Raw genomic sequence first — 23,413 nt, 5'->3', positions numbered from 1 at the left:
CTGGTGATAAATTTGACCGTGGATTCTGAAAGCATACGGTCCTTGTCCAGATGGTTGAGCGATGTGTGCGCCCATTGACGCGAAAGCTAAAGCAGAGTTGTATTCCCTGATATGATCACAGTAATTTTGGGACAGCGGGTTCTTGCCAGTCAAGAGGTCTTCAAAAAAAAAAAAAAGAGGGGGTTTGGATAGCGGTGGCAAAGACACCTTGCCGGCATGACAACACTTAGTGTAATGTCCAGATTTGTTGACCTCTGCTGGCCAATGAAGAGCATTGCAAGAAGCACATAGTGCGGTAGGTACTCCAATGTTATGTTCTTGGACGTGAATGGCGGTATCTTCTTGAAAAGCTGCAGAAAACTGAATGTGATGTTTGTGCATGAACGATTTAGTGCTTGTGTTGACACTGAAGAGAATTGGAATGAGTTGTTTCGAAGCATTGCCGGCAATGTTCACATTGCATAATTCGTTCAGTGGCGTGTGTTTTTAAATGCATGTTGAGATATCTCTGCACTCGGAACGTTTTTGAACAAATCGTGCATTGAAAGATCTGTTTGGAATGCATTTGTTCAGTGGAGTGTGTGTTTAAATGTGCTTTGAGAGATTTTTGGCGTGTGAAGGTTTTGGAGCAGTGTTGACACTGAAAAGAATTCATCAGGGAATGTGTTTTGAGATGGTTAGTAAGGTATCTGCGTGCGTGAAAGTGTTTGTCGCAAAGTTTGCATACAAATGTTTGTGTTGAATGGGTCTGCATATGGTTGTGGAGATCCATCTCACCTGTGAAGTCCTCGTTACAAAATGTGCAATTGAAGGTGAGAGTGGAATGAGTTCGTAAGTGTTTCTTGAGAGCGCGAGTTGTTTTTGAAGCATTGCTGGCAATGTTCGCATTGCATCATTCGGTTAGTGTTGTGTTTTTTTAAATGTGCGTTCAGATATCTCTGCACTCAGAAGCTTTTGGAACAAAAGTTGCATTGAAAGTCCTGTGTGGAATGCGTGTGTTCAGGGGAGTATGTCTTTAAATGTTTTTCAGGAAGAGGAGAGTGTGCAGGTGACGTCACATTAGTGTGGCAAGCAAGTGGGTGTGCACCCTGTGTGCACATACTGACAACATCAAAAGATGTCACCAGAAGGTTATCACATGTGTATTTGAGAGGCATGAGAACCTCGTAATGCCCATGATCCAAAGGACCGCTAAAGAGCCGGGATATGGAGAGACGTTGGGCCGGATTGTAAACTCGAGGAGAGGCATGAGGACGTGCTTGGAAGTAAATGCCGAAGTTATCCCAATGTTGGCAAACAAAGCCAACAGCCATGTTGCGAAGTTTGAGAGCAACAGTTTCGTCAATGACATTTTTCCAGAAAAACCCGACTGATAGAAACAAACAGTTACCTGATGCAGGAATTTCTATAACATTGAAAGAAGTGTTGTTTCCATGAAATACATTTGAAGCGGTAGGCATGGAGGGCAAATGAACAGTCAACGTGGCTCACAGCTGGATTTGGACCGCAGCACAGACCAAAGCGAGTAAGTATGTGTTTGATGAGCTGTTCAAGTTGGCGGGCAGTGCTCTGAGGTGTGTTCCCCATCACGTGGGAGGAGGGGTAGAGTTTCTGGGCGGGGCTTCATTGTTCCTTTCCCATGGTTTTCCATGGTGGACGCTGTCGGGTGTCGTAACCGAAAAGAATAATGAAAAGTCAACGTGGCTCGGTGCATGTGGACTCCTAGCACAGACGAAAGCGACTTTCGGGGTGGTCGGTGAGTTGTTGCATCCGGGCACATGAGCAGGCAGTGTGAATGCCTAGAGAGCGAGGGTGGACGCGGGCCGGGGAATAAGGAGTGTTGGTGGGCGGGGACACGTTTTCCGTGTTCCTGCAGGACCATCTAAGAAGACGCATGTTTGTCGCGGATGCGGTGGACGCGGGCCGGGGAATAAGGAGTGTTGGTGGGCGGAGAAACGTTTTCCGTGTTCCTGCAGGACCATCTAAGAAGACGCATGTTTGTCACAGATGCAAATTGCTGTATGTAGCGTGTAAAACAGTTTGCGATGGTGCATGCGGCCGTGCGTCGTAACCGAGAAGTCAACGTGGCTCAGAGGTGCATGTGGACTGTAGCACAGACGAACATAAGTGACAGTGTGTTTTCCGAGGCGTCGCGTCCGAGTTGGTGGGCGTGGCTCTGCGAGTTGTCGTCATATCCAATGGTCTTAGAGTTGGTGGGCGTGGCTGTCTTGCATGCTTTCCATGGGGGTCTACTTGTCGGCGGCTTAGTGAATTTTATATATATATATATATATATATATATATAGATGTCCTTTTTACACCAGACTGTTACAGCATCTGCAACACTTTGCTGTGCAAAAACACTGTTTGCTACCTCCAGCTGGATTATAAGAGGAACACCAGAAAATCTTGGGAGTCTAATGTCATCATTGAGTTTTATGATATTTTTGGCATTGTCGCAGACCACAACATTTCCTGAAATGCATCTACTATTGCATGGCCTGTATGGGAGCCTCAAAACTGCTTTGCATACAGCACAGCCCACTGGAGGGTGAAATTCTTATCTATCCACTGTGCAGTTAAGCTGCTGATAGACACTGGACAAAGAGTGCTGCATCAAATGTCAGTAGTGAAGCTGACAGCGGTTATGTTGTGCAGTAAGCTAAACAACATGCTTTTTATACAAACTTGTGCAACCTTGGTAATACGATCTCTCTGACATGGTCACAACTTGGATTGTTATACTTGGGTTCCAACACATTCAGGAGGTGTTGAAACCCCACATTATCAGCAACCGACAATGGTTGATTGTCATGAACAATATACTGGGCTAAGGCTTCTGTTATTTTCATTGCCCCATGGTTTATTGTTTGACATTTTTTCTCTTCTTTCTAGAGTCTGCTTCAACGTTTGCTGATGCTATGTACTGTACTGTCAGGCAATTATACTGTGCTTATTTTTTCTGTTTACTTTTACAGTTTTACAGTCTACTAGGATTTGGTTTTCACTGTCAATTATGAAACAACACAGACCTTTTGCATTCTCCGTTCCACATCCCCCCCCCCCACCCCCCCCTTAAAATTCACATAAGCATGCATTCTTGTTAGTATTTTTGGTTATTGGCATTGGTGCATTTTTACAAGTTCAACTACATGAACACTGCATCAGACCAAAATCCTATACCAGTATTGGAATCATTGTAGCCCAACCTATTTTTTTTTTTGCCTTTGTTTTAGCCAGCAGCCAAAAGATGTGCATTGATTGAGGTAGCTTTCCTAACACTGAAAATTCTCATTAAAATGGAGATTTTTAAAGTGTTATAATAATAAAAGGAAAATAAGAAATATGGCAGTTACTTCCCATTAGGTTAAATGAGAAAGGAAACCAGCTTTTGCTTGCTATGATGAATGCTTAATGGTGTTACAGCAACAAATCAGGGATCTCAGATGTAAGAGTGAAACAGAACAGGAACAGGAGCAAAACAATATTTTTAGGGCACTGGAGACATATTTAAAATCTGTTGGTAATACACTCATTAACCAAAAAGCAGAGCAGTGCACTAGGAAAACATATTTGTTTTATAAATTAGTATAAAAATTAACAATTTAAAAACTGTAAAAGCACTGATCGTGGAAGTGATGTACAGAGCACAAGCATAATGCAGAAGTATTGCAGCACAGTGAGTGTAGAGTAACATAATGCTGATCAGTGTGAGGAAAACAAAAAGTAAAAACTGTTCTTTTATAGTCAAACAAGGGGGCTCCGCTCGCTTCGCTCGCCTACCCCTGGCGTTGGGTATCCTGAAATACATTAGTCGAGCTCGTTCATTTTGGAGCCGTGCCTGCTTTGCCCGCGGCATTTCAGACGCGCGTTGTAGGCGCCTGCGTTCATTGATTTTATCCAGGCGGGCTCGTATTTGTATATCCGTCAGTCGAGGTCGTTCGTTTTGAACCCGTGCCTGCTTTGCTTCCGCAGTTTCAGACGCGCGTTGTAGGCGCCTGCGTTCATTGATCTTATCCAGGTGGGCTCGTGTTTGTATCGTTGAGCTGTATTGTGTTTGAATTTGGTGTAAAGCGTTCAGAGGTTTCTACAATCCCAAGCAGCACATTATTCCTAACTTCACTCCGCAGTAGTGCCACTCACAATGTGGCGGTGACGCCTGCGCCTTCACTCCGCAGTAGTGCCACTCACATTATGGCGGTGATGCCTGCGCCTTCTGTAGTATCTTTGTGGACCTGTGGGGCCTCCGTAGCCTCTCACGTTTGACTCTGGGGTGCAGCGCAGAATCATCTTGTTTGTGTGGTTGTGTCGTTAGTGGTAGCTATGGGCGCGTTGTTGCTTCATTTCTCATTCACGTTAGTTGAGCTCTTTTGTTCTTGGTCCGTGACTCCTTCGTTCGCGGTGGATACGACTTCCCTTGCGGGTTTATGAGACGTGTGCCTGCGCAGTACGTCTCATGGTCCCATCGCTGTGTCCCTGCGTCCATATCCGGTTTATTCTCGGTTAGTAATATGGATATGAGGGTTTGCCTTTAAATCTTTTTTTTCATATAGCTGAATTATATTCAAATGCTGATGTTTGTTCTGACAGCTCTAGCAGATACTGTATACATATGTGCTTTTCTGGTCATCTCTTGTATTTGTAGATTTGTATGCCGTCTGCTGTTGTCTTCAGTGAAGAGTACAGTAGGAGTAAATGAACTGAACAGCTAAATATTAAGCAGTGCATCACAAAGTGATGCTGCATTGTAAAAATGTTGAGCTGGAACCTGTAAAAAGGGTATTCCATGGTGTTGGTGCACCAAAAAGTAGTACATTAGAGTTTGTTTTTGGGGTGTAGCAGGGCTTTATGAGTGTGTACATACGGAATGTTTTTTTTTTTTTGCAGATTTGCTCTCCTTAGTGGTGTTCCATCTAATTGAAATTTAATGAGTTGATGAATTCAGATTGAGCGAAATAAGCATTTCACAACTGGGGGTGTAACTTGGAAGCATCATTATGATAGATTCCACTCAACAGCTAGAACAAGGGAAAGATTCTGAACATTTAGCACCAGAGATATTCAGGAATGAAGCTAGTGCCAACAAGATCTTATTCACAATTTTTTGATGTTGAGGATGTAGTCCATATTGATTACATGCCTCAAAAGGGTCACTGATCAGTATTATACTACTTTACTTGGAGGTCAGTGGAGGGAAAGAGGCAAGGGAAACTCTCAACCATTTCCATTTTGCTCTTGAAAACTAACTCTGTTTGCATTGCACAGTTTGCAAAGGTTACTCAGTTAAACTGCATTTCAAGATATGCCACACTGATTTCGTTCTCTAGACCTTCAACAAACAGCTATTCTCCAATCTGAAAGGTCACTTCCATATGATATACTGTATGCTGTGCTAATGATAAAAATGTTATATCAGCTGCAGAAAAGTGGCTTTACAAGTAAAATGAAACCTTTCATTTGAGTGACAAAGAAGAGATTAGTGAACATTTTTAATCGGTGTATTTATGTTCATGGAGAATTTGAAAAAAACAAAATCGGTGCTTGTGATAATAGGTCAAGCTCAATCTTTTGATTACCCCTTATATTCATTTAAATTAGGGGCTGTCAGTTTGAGTTACATTGTTCAAATATAATTCTGGTTTTTTTTTTTGTTTTTTTTTTTAATTGTTTTCATAGGCAGAATTTGGCAGTTGAACTGACAAAAACTGTTGTTTGTTTAACCATGCTCTTGTTTAAGAATTGCATTTCTCCAAACATACTATTTTTTTGCAGCAGCAGATTTTTCTACCTTTAGATTTAGTTTAAGTGACAGATATGCGTGATCTGTGTTTTTTTTTAATTAAATACCTCTTGTACAGCCTAAATGTATAGTTCCACTAGAGCGTCCAGTTTTTTTTTTTTTGTTGTTGTTTTTTTGCACATAAAACACAATCCGCATATAAGTAGTTGACATTTTGCAGGTTTTATGAGATAAATAATGCGGACCTCTTTCATGCCGAGATATCCTTTATTTTCATTCAGTGGTGTGTTCCTTTAAAAGAATAGAACATTATCGGAAATGTTCTAGTTTTAGTTTATGCTGACCTGGAAAGCACAATTTATTATCTTAGAAGACATTTGGGCAAGCAGTCTACTTTTTTCTGTTTTCATGTTACTAGATAGAAGAAGCATTTAGTAATGGAGCACTGAGAGTAAAAAAAAAGTTCTTTCTGTGAGGTGAGTGACTTCCATGTATTTTAATGTGATATAAGAGATTTAGTTGACTAGACACCTTTGGAGATTTAGTAGTTCAGAGTGCTTATTAAGACACGGTAAATTGTACCTGGTGGTGAGTGTGGAGTTTTTAACACTAGAATTACCAAAGCTTACAAAAAAACTCGTAAATCCGGCCCACCTTAAATCTGCTCGCACCTCTCCATCAGCGTCTTTTGTCTTGTAAATGGGTCGATAAGCCCAAGCAGCAAACAGCCTACTATCCCATCCTCCCACCGCTACAGCAACGGCAAAAATCGCTCTCCCAGCTCAAGTCCTGTTTATCAGGGAGTGAAGTAGTACGTGGAGCTGTATAGGCTAAAAAAAATATATCATTATTTGGAACACATGCATTTCACGTGTTTTCCGTGTCTACAAAGATCTATGTAAGTGTAGCATGACAGGAAATGCAAGAAATGTTGAACACATACCTAAAAGACAAACTTTTTCCATGTTGCTAATGAGAAAATGTTCCACCTGCAGCTGAAGTCACTTCAGTACACATGTACTTTGTCGGTGTGCCCGCGTCGATCAAACAGAGGAAGCTCTGCAGTCTGCTTGTGACTTTTCGCTGTAGGAAGATAAGTAAATACCGTATTTACTCGTGTACCACGCCCCCTCGTGTAAGATGCACACCCTAATTTTTACAAAGAAAATTGCGGAAAAAAAATTTGCCCCATGTACGACGCGCGTTGTGATTGTATAGGATGTGTTTAGGGCATGTTTTCCACAAAATGCCCTTCTGTTTTTGTTGCAGGATGAAAGTTTTTCTTTCTTCCGTTGCGCGAGCAAGAAAGAGAGAGGGCGCGCGATCAAGAAAGAGAGAGGGCGCACGAGCGAGCGAGAGAGAGAGGGCGCGCGAGAGAGAGAGCGCGAGAGAGAGAGAGCCCAAGCAAAAATAAACATTACAGAAAAAAATTTCCTTGTGTATGACGCACACCTGATTTTCTAATGCTAATTTTCGGGAAAAAATGTGCATGTGGTACACGTGTAAATACGGTAAATCAAGGTAAATAATATTCGATTTGACTTTGTATATAAAAGTACAGTGACTGCAAAAGTCCAACGGCAGCTTCCACCTGCAGCCATAGACTCTTCAGTACGCGAGCGACTCTCCACGTTAGTGTTTAGGTATGGACGCTGTATGTGCCCAAAAAAGAAGTCTGACTGCATTCTCATACCATTGATCCCATTGATCGCGTACTTTGTGTCAGCAGGCATTTTTTATGGCATTACACGTGTAATTTGTGATCATGCCCATGTTGATCAAACAGAGGAAGCTCTGCAGTCTGCTTGTGACTTTATGCTGTAAAGGTAAATAACATTCTATCTGGCTTTTATATAAGTAACATATAATGTTTCTTATGTAAAGACCATCACAAAACATAATCACAAACAGGACTTTGCACGATATCTTGGCAAGTTCTGTAAGCCGTGCTGCTTCGTTGGAGGACAGGTGTGAGGCAGACTGACTGGCAGGATGATGCCCGACCTCTTGGTGCATCCAAACGGTGCCACCTTTCGTCTTTATGCCTGGTGCAGCTGTGTCGTTCTTATATGTGAGTAGATATTTCGTGTGGGGGGTGCCAGAAAACCAGACTTGAGGTGGGATAGTAGGCTGCTTGCTGCTTGAGCTTATCGACACATTTACAAGACAAAAGATGCTGACGGAGAGATGCAAGCAGATTTAAGGTGGGCCGGATTTACGAGTTTTTTTCATAAGCTTTGGTAATTCTAGTGTTAAGCAAATTTAATTTAAGCAGATTCTTACCTTCATTTGATTGTGTTTACAGTAATCCCTCCTCGATCGCGGGGGTTGCGTTCCAGAACCCCCCGCGAAAGGTGAAAATCCACGAAGTAGAAACCATATGTTTATATGGTTATTTTTATATTGTCATGCTTGGGTCACAGATTTGCAGAGAAACACAGGAGGTTGTAGAGAGTCAGGAACTTCATTCAAACACTGCAAACAAACATTTGTCTCTTTTTCAAAAGTTTAAACGTGCTCCATGACAAGACAGAGATAACAGTTCCGTCTCACAATTAAAAGAATGCAAACATATCTTCCTCTTCAAAGGAGGATACATCAGGAGCAGAGAATGTCAGAGAGAGAGAGAAAAAAAAGCAAACAATCAAAAATCAATAGGGCTGTTTGGGCTTTTAAGTATGTGTAGCACCGCCGGACAAAGCAGCTGCAAGGAAGGGAGCAATGTGAAGGTAGTCTTTCAGCATTTTTTAGAGGAGCGTCCGTATCCTCTAGGCTAGTGTGCGAACAGCCCTACTGCTCACACCCCCTCCGTCAGGAGCAGAGAATGTCAGAGTGAGAGAGACAGAAAAAAGCAAACAATCAAAAATCAATATGTGCCGTTCGAGCTTTTAAGTATGCGAAGCACCATGCGGGAAGCATGTCGCTTGACAAAGCAGCTGCAAGGAAGGGAGCAATGTGAAGGTAATCTTTCAGCATTTTTAGACGAGCGTCCGTATCGTCTAGGGGTACGAACAGCCCCCCTGCTCACACCCCCTCCGTCAGGAGCAGTGAATGTCAGAGCGAGAGAGAGAGAAAAGCAAACAATCAAAAATCAATACGTGCTGTTTGATCTTTTAAGTATGCGAAGCACCGTGCGGGAAACATATCGCTTGACAAAGCAGCCACAAGTAAGCCCAGCAAGGAAAGGAGTAATGTGAAGATAGTCTTTCAGCGTTTTTTGAGGAGCGGCCGCATCCTCTAGGGCTGCGAACAGCCCCCGTGCTCACAATATATTTGAGGAGTTTTATTTAATACGTAATACCAGCTCTGGTTGGGTAGCTTCTCAGCCATCTGCCAATAGCGTCCCTTGTATGAAATCAACTAGGCAAACCAACTGAGGAAGTATGTACCAGAAATTAAAAGACCCATTGTCCACTGAAACCCATGAACCAGCGCAAAATCCGCAATATATATTTAAATATGCTTACATATAAAATCCGCGATAGAGTGAAGCCGCGAAAGTCGAAAGCGCGAGGGATTAGTGTAGATCATATTTCAGAAGTTTTCAGGGCTGGTGTGTAGATTTTATGGCAGTGTGGTAAAGGCGTTATATAGCGCCTGACCGGCACAGACTGACACAGAGGCACGTGTAGAAACACACAAGACTTTCATTTTCTTCAGCTGGAGGGGGCACATGTTCCCCGTGAACCCCCAGCCACAACACAGTCCCAAAAGCACTTTGTATAAAGCACATAACTCTCCACCTTGGCACCACCACTCCTCCCAGGCAACCTCGTTCTCCTCCTCCCGATTCTGGCTCCTGAGTGGTGGATGCTGGCCCTTTTTATAGCCCACCCGGAAGTGCTCCAGGTGCTTGATCTCCTGTTGCTAATTGCACTTCCGGGCGGGGCTGGAGAGGTGTCCAAATTTGCTCCGGGATCCATGCAGCACCCCCTGGCGGCCACCCCAGATCCCCACAGGGTTGTGGTGAACTCCATCTCCCATGGAACCCTGCGGAAAACTGAGGCACCATTGTCAACTAGGGAGGCTGCCACCAAGCGTCCCGGGGGGAGGTACTGAGGAGCCCATGGCTGCTCCCCCAGAATATAAGTAGAAGGGGTGTCCCGGTCGGGCATGGGAACAGGCCGCCCGCCACATTGCCCCTCTTCCACGCCCCACCAAAGCAGATACCCTGCATTAGAAAAGAATTGAGTTTTTGCTTAGATTTTTGGCTTTTTCTTAATTAAAGGGATTTATCTAAAGTTGGATCTGAAGTCTAACAATGCAAATTAACACACACATACGAGAAGTGGGTACAGCCTAGCAGATCTTTAGAGAAAATTTGTGCTTTTTTTCCCACAAATCTCAACTATTTGTATGACACAGCTGATATTTAATTTTTAATTTGTCATTAATGGCACATGAGGCACTTGCCTGGAAGATACCCAACCTCATGTAATTTTTTATCAGTCCATTCAGATCTTGAGTCTTACTTTTCAGAAACATTCTTAATTTCTTAATCTTACTTAAAAATAAAGTTTACAGGCTCATGTCAAGGTTAAGAAAGTGTTCAGATTTGCAGATGTAACTTTTGGTATCAGTGCGTTGCTTTACCCTGGTAATGCAGAAAGCTGCAGTAGGTCACTTTAAAGACAGTGTATTGTATTGTAGTTTTGTCCTCTTTTTAAATGAAATTGCTAAGTTAGTAGTTTTGTCCTCTTTTTAAATGAAATTGCTAAGTTAATGCTTAAACTTTTATGTTTAAAAGCATAGAATTTTGTTTCAACAACAAAAAAAATGCTATATGTATCAGAAACAAGTAAATGCCAAAAAATCTATATAATCACAGTCAGAAACTTATGTCTATTATCCACTGCTGTACTGATGCAGATTTAGTATATGTACTTTGTATTATATGTTTTGAAACAGTCATCAATGCACATAAGCACTGTTTGAGCAGATGTCAAAAGGTATTTTTTACAATTATTTCTGTGGCTTGCGACTAGTGTTGATCAGCAAATTTTTCCAAAACGTTATTTGCAGCGAATTTGCTGTGTTCACATTTGCCCATATTTGTTGAATGATTTACTGATAATTTGGCCGGTTTAAGAGAACTTTTTTTCCCCCCTTTTTTCAGTGTCCCATAATGCTTTTCGAGGCCAGAGTGATGGCCCCAGAACTGTAACAGCTAACATTGGATGGGACTGCTCCCCGGGAATGTAATGCTGTTCATTTGCATTATAGACTGGTTACGAAGGTTGTGCTTCTGTCGCTATGTTCTTTCTTCTTTGATCTCACAGAGGCACTCTCCATACTAGTGTTCAGACCTGGAAGTGCAATGCTGAAACTTCAGTATGTGAGCAATGGTACCGAGAATGCAGTCATTCTTTTCATTGCCAGATCTAAACACTGGTGTGGAGAGTTGCTTGCATACTGAAGTCTATAGCTGCAGTTGGAAGCTGCTGTTGCACTTTTCGTAACTGATCTTTTCCTGAATAAGGGCGTGCATTGCACATGCACTTTGTCAGCATGCCTACTGTATGTCGAACAAACACAGGAAGCTCTGAAGTCTACTTGTGACTTTATGCTGTAGGAAGATAAGTAAATAAATATAGGTAAACAACATTTGATGTGCCGTTTATGTGACATATAAATGTTTTTCATATAAAGACCATCAAGAAACATAATCGCAAACGGAACTTTGCATGATACCTTGGCGAGCTCTGTAAACCCTGCTGTTTCATGTGTGTAGCAGATTCACTGGCAGGATGACACCCAACCTGTTGCTGCATCCAAACAGTGCCATCTTTCACCTTTACACCTGGTGCAGCTGCATTGTTCTTATGTGTGAGTGGACGTTTCTTGTGGGGAGGGCTTCTGTTCTCTTTCTCCAATGTAGAACCCTCATCTGAGTTCACCTATGTTATAGCATGTCTTTATTTGAAAACGGCAGTGTCAGATCGGGATGAGCATGAATGTGGCTGAGAGAATAAAACTAAATTTAAAAAAAAAATGCTGTTACAGACTCAAATCAAATGTACGTTTTTATTCTATAATAGTAACAATAAGAGCAACTCACTACTCAAAACAGTAAATCTAGGAAGCATCCGAAATCAAACCTGCGATGTCTTGATTATGAGTCGGACGTTCTTACCACTGCACCACCCGAGCGGTCGTGTTAGCGTCGATTTCTTTTTCTTCGGTTATATTCTTGAATACAAGCGCACATGCTTTGTTATACTTGTACCTTTTGTGAAAGTGTTTATTTGATATTTGGACTACAGTCTTCTCACATTATATACTTCATGTCAAAATTTTGTCATTAGTACTATAGCATGAAAAAGTTTCTGTTTTACTTATGTGTTCAACATTTCCTGTCATCCTACATTTACCCAAATCGTTGTAGACATGGAACACACATGAAATTTATGCGTTCCAAATAACGATATATTATTTACCCCATACATTTCCAGGCACCTCACACCCAGACAAACAGACTTGAGCTGCGATAACTTTTTGCCCGAGTTGAGCTTTGGCAGTGGGGGGATGAGATAGCAGGCTGATTGACCCATTTGCAAAACAAAGATCGCTGATTAAGAGGTGCGACGGAATTTAAGGTAGCCCGGCATTACAAGTTTTTTCATAGGCTTCAGGGATTCTAGTGTTAACAGCCTGTCTTATGATAATTGTAAAAGTTAGCGTTTTTTTTTTATTTTTTATTTATTATTAATTCAGTTTTATACTCTCAGTCATGTTCACACTCCCCCATAAAGACATAGTATAAAGAAAGAAGTGTTTATGTGTGACTTTTTTTAAAGTTTTTTATTCAGTTTTATTCTTGAATAAACACACACTTGTTTTTTTGATTTATTAGAGACTCAAATGTTTTTTTTTATTATATAATAATAACAATAATAGCATCTCACCACTCAAAGAGCTAAATGCAGGAAAGACCCAGGATTGAACCAGCAATGTCTTGATTACAGTGCAGCAGTTCTTACCCCTGCACCAGCAAGCAGATTCTTGCTGGTGATTATCATATTCAATGTTATTAGTGTAGTACAGGTATTTCATAATGAGTGAAAAAAGAATCTCCCTCATTATTTTGACAGAAATGGGTGATGGTAGCAACTGGTTTGTGGACCAGTAACATCTCTAGACTGGTTTACCCACTATACCTTGTAATATCAGTAGACTGATAAAAAAATCACATGTTGTCTGCAGTGACAGGCTACAGCAACTGAAGCAAATAGCTTAATGTTACTTTTCCAACACTGCTTAGCATAGCAGTTTATTTCAACAGCTTTGTTCTCCATCATACTGTCATCAACAAATTTTAAATAATCCAGATAATTTTGATCAACATGTGCCTTTAGATTAAGGTTACTCATAAGTGGGTAATAAGGAGATGCAGGATATTCAGCACCAGACGTGAACCTGCCGAACAGATGTCAATGTCACTGTATCTAAGTTTCAACTTGGTTCAGTTTGTTTGATCTAAAAACTGGCTTTATGGCTTCAAATATTGATGAGTTAATGTCAATTTACTAAGAGCTAACAGAAAGCATAGAAGTATTCATGTATTTTTACAGCATGATCTTATTTCTTCCACGAAAAATGGCAGTAGAGTACTGGTCAGAGAATTTTTTGGGCTTAACGCTATAAAAATGTCATTACATGTCGCCCTGAGTGTTGCTCTGGAATAACCATTTTTGCAAAGAAATTCAAGGCTGAGTTACGCTCGGGGTTAACACCAACAAGGCTAATGAACTTGGGATGTGAGTTTTCCTTGTTTTTTGTATAGCTACATGATTTCTCTCAAATATGCAAACAAACCCTTGGTTTCAAAACACATCACTTGTTGTCCATGACTTATTGCCTTACTCTCATAGTTTGTATGTACGTGAGGAAAAAAAAAAGTTTATTTTGAAAATTAGCGGTGTGAGAGCAAATTAAAAACTAAAAGCTGCAAATGCAGCAAATACTTATCTCTCTATTATAAAAAAAATCTTTGGGAGGGAGACTAGGGAGACGAGACGTGATGTTCTCCGAAGACAATTTAAAGTTCCGCGAGAGACACTTTAACTTGCTCAAAGCTCTTAAAACAACGACAAGCGACAAGCAAAACATGCAGCTCGCCAGCAGATGATCCGACCGCTTCTCCTTGCGTGCATTCAGCTACCCTAACCCACCCCCCACTGCTTCACAGTGCGAGTGGTAGAGACACGAAGAGACAAAAGGACAGCTGCTGTACAGGCTTTAAAATGATCAGGCAGCGAGACAAGAAGAACAGGCAGCTTGCCAGCAGCAGAAAGACATCAGATGATCCGACACACCTCCTTAGCATGCGTTCAGCCGCCTCCCCATTCACAACACAAACAGCGTTATACGTCCTGCGAGAAAGAGATGTAACCACTCCCGGGGCCGGAAATAAAAGACAAGGATTGTTTTTACAAAAGTTTTAAAGTAAAAGTGAAAATAATGCATATGTAACAATTCCCATGAAAATAACAATCTCTTTAAATTGTATATCCAGTAAACCAAACCTGGGGGTGGGCGAGCAGGGGGGGAGCCCCCTAGTTTGTTTAACGATAATTTGCCATAAGGGCATGTAGCAAACAAATAATAATGAGAAAACACTAACTGATCAGTATAGTACTACATTTAGTACAATTAACTGTTTCATATGCTCTGCATGAAGATTCACAGTACGCCATTTTCCTTAACAAATATATATCTGTTAACAAACAATTTTGGGACATGGAAGGAAAAACTCATCCCTTCACTATTTTTAAAATTAATTATACCTTTTAGTTTTTCCTTTTGCTCACACGGACAGTGTTGCTAAAAGCCAATTTATACTGTAAATTTGCTGTACAAAATGACAGGCGTTTAGCTTCACACAGGACAGTTGAGGTTGGCCCCTGCACATATTACTATGGATAATGGATGCACCTGTCCAAGTCAGTAGAAAGTCCTGAGTAATATTCCTTACCATGCTAGCTAGTTCTCCAGCTGAGTGGGTGGGTGGAGATGGCTTCCTCTGGGCAGCATTCACATATTTACAAGGAAGATGCCTTTGTATTTATGGGACAGGTTGATTAATTTCTTTCAGGACAATCAAGGCTATCCAAATTTTCTTTTGCAACTGATGTGTGAATGTGGATAATCTAAATGGCAAGATGGAATCCCCAGTAGTATTGCATGAGTTGGCCAAAGTAGAAGAGTTAAACTCAGTGCAGGTATTTTAAGCTTTTAATTCAATTTTGAAAATTAGAAATATAGTACAGTTTAAAAGTTGAATGTGAGATCTGTAATATGTTTGTACTGTATATGTATGTGTGAAAAATATGTACAGTACCTTCCATAATTATTGAGAAAGATGAGTAAAAATGGTTATGAAAAATTTACCTTTTGGAGAAATACACCAATCGTTCACTGAAAAAAAAGAAATCAAACTTTTAACTTAAATAAATTTATTTTGAGAAAAAAATAATTCCACAACAAAAGTAATTATTTAAAAAAAAAACACATGTTCCACAATTATAGGCACCTCTAGAAATTCTTATTGAACATGACAATATCTGAAACATTTTTACCATCAATACATCGGACATACACTGAAACCAGTTAATTCGTAATTACACAGGGAGAATGTGTAAAACTCCCTGGCACTGTGAGGCAGGAATGACAGCACTGCACTACCTGGAGAAACTGGCATCAAAGGAGTTTCATGAGCTACTGCAGCAACAGCACCGGGGGCCTTGGGGGGTGGTTTGCGTGCAGGCACAGTGCCTGCAAAGCCCATGAATTTGGAGACTCTTATCCATACCTTGCATGAAAGATTATTAGTACAGTTTGCATATTTGTTAGAAAAATGCAGACTGTGATTGTGCTGTCAATGCATAGCCACCGGCAATGCTGTTGTGCCGCATGAGCGGAGTGAGGTGGGAGCATGTGTCACCTTGGGTTGTATCAGCCGCTGAACTCATGAATAAGTTTCTGTATAGTCAAAGAATATAAGTGATCATTAATGTAACTTTTTCAATTACTATTGCCTTGTTGTCTGCAAAACACAGACAGCAATTCACATCTTGACAACATTCAGTGTCAGTAACACCTGGCAGTGATTTTCAGATGTGAATGAACACACCTGATCCTGAAAGGTGCCACGGAGAAAACTGGGTGGCAGAAAGTCACAACTATTTTTACATTGTGCTTTTTTTATGCTTTAAATAACACGATACTCTGTTTTACAATATGTTATCACAATGAACTAATTAATAATCAGTAATATTTTTGGCTTAAAAAATAGGTGAATTTGGTATGTTTTAAGGCTTTATCATTCACCTATGGACCCGTGTACCCATTGGCCCCATTGCAAGCTATAAGAATTTTTTATAATTTATAAAAAGAGTTTCATTTGAACATAATTTTATGTGGCAAATTAATATGTACAGTACCATGATGATGAAGAAATAACTTCAACTTGAAAAATACCAGACTTACCCTTAAGTTAGTGCTGGCCGGTATGACCAAAATTCTATATCACGGTATTTTTCCAAATTATACCGGTTTCACTGTATTGGACGGTATTTTTTCCCATGCATGAGTGGATGTTAACCACATTTTCCACTGCAATTACTGGCTAAGAATAACCTATTCCACTCTCATGAGAATTGTACATTGTACAAAAAAACATTTTAATGTGTACATAATTATTAATACAGGTTTGCATGGCCCCATAAAGTGATAGTCTTCTAGGGGGTGGCACTAATGAAGAGAAGGAATCACATTACATGACAGATGCAGTCAAAATATAGAGCCTTTTTATTGAACAAAGTTTGCAAACAACTTAAACTACAATTTTGACAACATATTTTCAACCATCCAAAGAGGCATTTAGACTTAGTAAAATATCCAGAGGTGCTTGTCAAAAGTTGTATTGCACTGAACATGTCTTAGAAAAGGAATAAATAGTAAATATTTTTGGTAAATCAACTACACTTTGTTAATGTTAACAATCTCTGTCCACTGACAAGTTAAAGTGACTTTTTAAACAACTTTACCATCATTAAACTACAGAATTTTTAAACTAATAAATAATAATAATACAATAAATAATAGTGCAACTTCTAGTAATAATACTATTACTTCCAAGACTTCATTAAGGCAAACTGCATTAATATGGACCTTGCTTCAAGCTAAGCTATATACATAAATAATAAAACTGCAACTTGCATTTATAGTGCTATTTGTGGTATAGCCCTACGGAAACGTATTAGGACCACGGTGAAGAAAAAAATAAATACGGACACATCGAAGAAGAAAAACAACTATATGTCGAGATTAAAGTCGACATTTCCACTTTATTCTCATAGTTTATTTTGTCATTAAAGTAGAATGTCATAAACTCAACTTCATCCTAAAATCAATGTTTAATTTACTAGATTTTCTCAAACCCTGTCATAAGTTAATGTAGCACATTAATGAAATTAATGTATTCTGTGTGGTGATCGCTGCCTGCGCCTCCTCTTAGTGCAAGATGAAGTCAGTTTAAGAAGCACGTAGCGATTAACATGGCTCGGGGAACACTTAACACAAAGCATTTAATGTGCTACATAACTTATGATGGGGTTTGAGTAAATCTAGTAAATTAAATATTCATTTTAAGATGAAGTTTAGTTTACGATGTTCTACTTTAATGACAAATTACGAGAATAAAGTCAATATGTCGACTTTATTCTCGTCATAAGTGTCGAGATTAAAGTGGAAATGTTGAGAATAAATTCAACATGTCGTCACACAATTACACAGTACCCAGGTGCATTACACAGTATTGAAAAAAAATAAAACAAGTACAACTTGGCTTGCCATTTGAACATAATGGTCCACATCTGACCTTTTAAAACCAAAGTATCTCCAGACAACAGACACTGCGCCTTTTTTCTGCAAAAGTTCGTCTGTGTCATCATGTTCAACTTTATCGTCTGCTACAGCTTCAGTTTCAGAGTGTTCTCTGTCCATTTTCACCGTTCAATACCTCCACTAACGTATGTACTCCATTGCATTCGTGTTTTAGCGGTGCAGCAGTGAAAAAGGTCCCCCCTTAAACAGTTTCCCACTGCGCCACGTTCTGAATGTTGTTTAGGCTATTTAAACTGGTGTTGTGGTATAAGAAAAATCCATATCATAACAAAAATAAAAAACAGTTTTTGGTATGAACCGGTATACCACCCAGCACTACCTTAAGTATTTTCAAATATAAGCAAACTCGCATCCCGACATTAATCCCCCTGACATACATAATAATAAATTGCCTTGTGTCTCTGTTTCTGCATTAATAGTTTCTAGCGTTCCTCCACAACACCCTACATGGAGCACTGAGTTAATAAAATAGATTGATATGTAAAATTTGTTTGCAGATAAGGAGGCAATTAAGGTTCCTCAGATGACTATAACATTGGCCAATGAATACATTAAAGGGGAGCTTATTCTGGATAATTGAAAAGAATCTCTAATTTTGTTTGCAAAAGCTGATTGTTTAGTCATTGTCAATGTTAAAATTAAATGAATCAAAAATACTAAAAACTCTTTAAATCTTAACTATTTCCATAGTCTACCATGTTCTGTTCATTTAGGTAACCACATTCTGCCTGATGAAGACTTGGCTGCTTTTCATTGGAGTTTACTTGGCCCAGAACATCCCTTAGCATCCTTGAAGGTAACCATTTTAATTTTTGATGGATTTCAGGTTTCTTCAGTTTAGCATGTAGTGTAGAATTACTCATTTTTCCTCTTTTTTTTATTTTATTATAAAAGGTTCGTGCACACCAACTTGTTTTGCCACCATGTGATGTAGTTATCAAAGCTGTTTCTGACTATGTCCGTAACATTCAAGATGTTAGTGATCTGGAATCTATTGCTAAGGATATTTTCAAGCATTCACAGGTGAGTGTTCTCCTTTGTGCCTGAAAAAGACAGTCAAAGGATGCTCTGAATGATGTAATGTTTCATTTAACACATAATCCTTATTGGTTTTAGTCAAGAACAGATGACAAGGTTGGGCGTTTTAAGAAAGCTGTGGAGTACTACTCGGCAGCCAGCAAACCCCTGCAGTATCCCTATATAGGTAAGTAGTAAACTGATAGAAAAGTAAACAAGCTTTTTACAATTTGAGGAGTGTACCTATCACCTTGTTCCATCTTGTAACATTTTGGGGACTCTATAGTTTGAGTAACTTCCATGTGAAGATCCTTGTCAGCATAATAGGTGATAATACATGTTTGGGGTCTCTTTCTTCAGTTATGAGAGCCATGTGTTTAGTGTCAAGGGTCATACAGCATTTTTATTACATAGCTTCAAATGATGTTGTGTAAATTTAAGGATGTCTACATCATTGTATAGTCTTTAATATCTTGTAGGCTTTGTGCTCATAGCATTATGTTTATAATTGACTGTAAGCATTTGTATATTAAAGTAAATGTGTAGAAATGAAGAAATGACTGCTTCTTTGTGGATGGTCCTCATCCTTTCTATTTTGAAACATACCATTGCTTACATCTTATTCTGTCTTTGAATGTGTGTCATAATCACTACTACGAACTGGAACAGACATAGTACTCTGTGATGACACTGCAGTGATGTGATGAAATATAGAACATAACTGTGCTTTCTATGACTTGGATGATTGGTGTTACGAGTTTATGACAGTTGTGTAGTGACTCAGTATGGCTATACATTTGAGTGTGAGGTGGTACTTCTCAAAAAGTAACCTTTCTTGCTGTGCTTTCTTTGTCTTTGAACAGTTAGACCAAATCAATTTGGAGTGCCAGGCCCCACCCAGCAGTACACATCAGCCCCAATGCTAAACATTCCGCAGAGCCACCATTCAGCCACTTTGGGGGTAAGTGTGAGTAGTGTTTCAGAAGCTACTAAGACTGTTTTGTCATTTGATGTTTTGTAGTTTTAACGCATTAGTTAAATTTCCCCTTTTTTGTTAAATGATCCTTGTGACAGTAGTAATGAAAGTTATGTAAGGATAGCACACTAATAAGTGTGTAGGCAAAGGCATGCAATAACAAATGCATGCTGCTAGTGGGTTGTTCTTTTCATCGCCAACAGTCACTTTGGGGATGAATGCAGGATTTTAGTGGATCCTTACAAAAATATTGATAACATTTCCCTGCAAATGTTATTAGCATTAAGGTTTATTCCTTGTGATGGTATGACCACTAGTTTTGAAGACCTGATGAATACTTCCAGAGATAGAGATTTTCAAATAGGAGTGAGTGATAAACTGATTGATCAAGGTGTACTGAGTGAAATTATTCTTATAGGATTGCAAACATATTTGAATATAAAACACATCATATCAAAATGCAGATCTGTGCAAAAAAAGATGTTATTTTATGTCATTTATGTCCTTAAAGGTGATGACATTATGTGTGGTGTTGTATGTGAACAGTGTGTAATAAGGATCCTACCCCTTTAAGAATATATTACCCATTGTGCTGTGCAGTTCAGTGTGATTGGTGAGTTTGTACCGTGATTCTGCACTGGATTATGCGGTTTTGTCATTGTATACATGTGTAAAACTGCAGATTTCAAATGGGGTTAGAGGATAGGAAAAAGTTGTGTCTTCCCGTGTTTGTGGTCAGCAGTGAATACCGGCTATTGAATCAATTTGAGTACCGTTGTTAACAGCTCTTTTAAATAGTTTCTCTCCTGTGTGCACAATTGGGCATACAAAAATACATTCAGTCTATAAAGTTTATAATAGTATGTTATCTCTGTGTCTACCAAAATTGTCAAAATCTTAAAATAAAAACATTTGGTCATACAGCCCATTCCTACATCCAAATCAAGATGTGTCTAGCTTTTTTTCTTTGCCTGCAACAGTTAATATTGACATACAGACAGGGTTCCACGTTCATACTTGTTACAAGGGAATTGTGCATGATGTAGCACAATGAACCACTGTACAGTTTACCTGTGTAGTGTTTCTTTTTGCATTTTGTGATTTTAATTTTTTTATTTTATGTTTTTGCAACATTTTCATTTAACTTTCATTGCTTTTATTTAAAAATAAATTAAATAAAACTAACAAAGCAGTGTACCAGTTCCACATATTTGTTAGCACAGGCATTTTTTCTCCACGCATTTATTACCATGAACTTTTGTCAAGGTGCTTTTATCTTTGCACACACTTTTCATTCCACCATGAGTATCCATCATTGAACAAAACTAGGTTAAGTTCCCAAATTTTTCCTACACTGCCCCCATTGCCATGCAACTCAATAATATGTACAAATGAATTTTACTCAAAGCCATATACTTGAAACATGTATTAAATATTATAGCTTTACAGAAAGAGGGCAGCTCACTCCCAGTATCCATCATATTTGGAATTCACACGTGATTAGGTAGAAGTGGCTAATCTCTGAGCAGAGAAGGAGAAAACAGCATGAAAAACTGTCTGCTGCATCTCACTGCCTTGGTTCTGAGCTGCACTACATTTAGTCTGTTTAGCCTGCAGCATGAGAAAGTGTACATTGCTTTTCTCTGTGCCCTGCAGATATCCAGTCAAGGAACTTCTTCCAGTCCAAATGTCTACCCAACTAGTCTGGCCGACTCCAACCTAAACCTGGATAATGGGATCAGAAAAAGTTTGCCAGAACAGAACCACTTCAGCAACATTCCTTCTGAAGGAAAACACACTCCACTCTATGAGCGTTCCTCACCTATCAACCCTGCCCAAGGTGCCAGTCCTAACCACGTGGACCCCACCTACTTCAATGCATCTTCAACATCCTCTTCATCAGAGAATGAGGAAAATGGTGGGGTTTCAGCCAAGTGAGTGAAGAATGTAGTAGGTTTTTCTTCAGTCTGCTTTGGTAGGACGGTAATTTGTATGGCCCTTTCATTGTGGGTGCCTGCATTAAGAAAGAAGAAGGCCAACCTTTGAACAGCATTATCAGATGTAATACACACTTACAGACTGCCTGTCTGCCTATGTTAAAGTGTATAATTAAGATATTTTAATAACATTTAGAATTTGTGCTGAATCCACTCATTGGTCTTAGGTAGTATATGCAATAGGAAGAAGTATACACTTCATAACCTGTATAAAACCTAAAACCTTTTTCTCTTCTGTTTTTTTTTTCTTTTCTTAGTCATGTTGGATACAAACCATCATGGGATAAGCAAGGAAATCCTTCAGAAAGCTTATCTGGCGGAGACTCAATTGACCAAACTAGGGTAACATTAAAAGCTATCTGTAGCAAAATTTGACAACTCCCTCGATTTTCTATGTGTGCAGTGGGTTTCTGTGATTGTCTTAGTTGGCAGTAATCGTTTATCTTGAGGGATGTTATGAATTGGAGACTTTCTTTTGTAACATGCTGGCATTTTATTTCTTGCCTCTTTTTCACTTCTTACTATTTCAGGCAGATGGCTCCTCTGTTTCCTCTTCAGGAGGCCAGCTTGTGGAAGGCAGAGGGGGTCACTCCAACAATTCACCCATCCCATCTCTTCTGTCAATGTCCACAAGGAACCACATGGATATCACAACTCCTCCACTACCTGCTGTGGCCCCGGAGGTCCTGCGTGTGGCAGAACACAGACACAAGAAAGGGCTCATGTATCCGTACATTTACCACATCCTCACTAAGGTATGTCCAATCTTCTCAGGAATTAGGAAGATATAATTCTTGGTCTTGTTTAAAGTTTACAGATGAACCATAATTGGTGTTGACTTGGAGTGAGCATGAGAGTCTTTCATACATGTCTCTGGTGACTTGGTGAAATCAAAGGAATTCTCACCACAGTATAAACATACCAGGGCATAACACACACGGTGTAATCATAGGGTTATGGACAAATTTATATTAGCCAATGTAGGGGAATAGCAGAGAGCATAGTGTATAAAAGAATTGATTACAGCCTACTGCCCTATTTGTAAATAACATTGTACCTGTCAGGCTTAGCAGGCAGCATTGGTGGGATTCCACTTTTTAATACCAACATTTTGTTTCAGGGCGAGATAAAGATACCAGTCACAATAGAAGATGAAGCAAATAAAGACCTGCCTTCAGCTTCTCAACTCTACCGGCCTATTCGCCAATATGTGTATGGAGTTCTCTTCAGCCTTGCAGAGGCTCGAAAAAAAGCAGAGAGATTGGCCTTGAGACGCAACAGGCTTCCTGAATGTAAGACACAGGACAGAGATCTATATTCCAGAGTAAATTTTTTGAAAAAGAATTTTTGTTAACCAGTGTATTAAATGAAGGGCACATAATTACTTTACTTTTTTTATTTTATTGAGGAATGCCAGTTTTATGCCAGTCTTTCATCATTACTGTGGTCTTTTCTCCTTGTTTTTTAAAGACCCCCCAGTGATCATCAAAGAATGGGCAGCATATAAAGGCAAATCACCTCACACACCTGAGTTGGTAGAGGCCCTAGCCTTCCGGGAATGGACCTGTCCCAACCTAAAGAAACTGTGGTTGGGTAAGGCAGTGGAGGATAAAAACCGCAGGATGAGGGCTTTTCTGGCCTGCATGAGATCGGACACCCCAGCCATGTTGAACCCAGCCAATGTTCCCACCCATCTGATGGTGCTGTGCTGTGTCTTGAGGTAATATAATTCTGTCTGCATCTAACTACTAGAAACTGTTGTCAGTAAAAAAAAAA

General features: G+C 39.7%; 1 protein-coding gene across 2 annotated transcripts in view; it reads left to right on the top strand.

Annotated features, from left to right (window-relative positions):
- Positions 1 to 23,413, top strand: part of LOC114669031 (constitutive coactivator of PPAR-gamma-like protein 1) — a 93,346-nt gene that overhangs the window by 36,547 nt on the left and 33,386 nt on the right. For both annotated transcript variants that reach the window (XM_028825127.2, XM_028825126.2), the window contains exons 3-11: positions 18,361 to 18,443; positions 18,542 to 18,670; positions 18,764 to 18,851; positions 19,528 to 19,625; positions 21,297 to 21,574; positions 21,895 to 21,979; positions 22,168 to 22,392; positions 22,758 to 22,929; positions 23,108 to 23,357. In XM_028825127.2, the coding sequence (XP_028680960.1) occupies positions 18,361 to 18,443; positions 18,542 to 18,670; positions 18,764 to 18,851; positions 19,528 to 19,625; positions 21,297 to 21,574; positions 21,895 to 21,979; positions 22,168 to 22,392; positions 22,758 to 22,929; positions 23,108 to 23,357 (1,408 nt within the window). The remainder of the gene's footprint in view (positions 1 to 18,360; positions 18,444 to 18,541; positions 18,671 to 18,763; positions 18,852 to 19,527; positions 19,626 to 21,296; positions 21,575 to 21,894; positions 21,980 to 22,167; positions 22,393 to 22,757; positions 22,930 to 23,107; positions 23,358 to 23,413) is intronic.

The sequence above is a fragment of the Erpetoichthys calabaricus genome, chromosome 18 (genome assembly GCF_900747795.2).
Source record: "Erpetoichthys calabaricus chromosome 18, fErpCal1.3, whole genome shotgun sequence".
In the NCBI taxonomy this organism is placed as follows: domain Eukaryota; kingdom Metazoa; phylum Chordata; class Cladistia; order Polypteriformes; family Polypteridae; genus Erpetoichthys; species Erpetoichthys calabaricus.
This window is presented reverse-complemented; position numbering and strand designations above follow the sequence as displayed.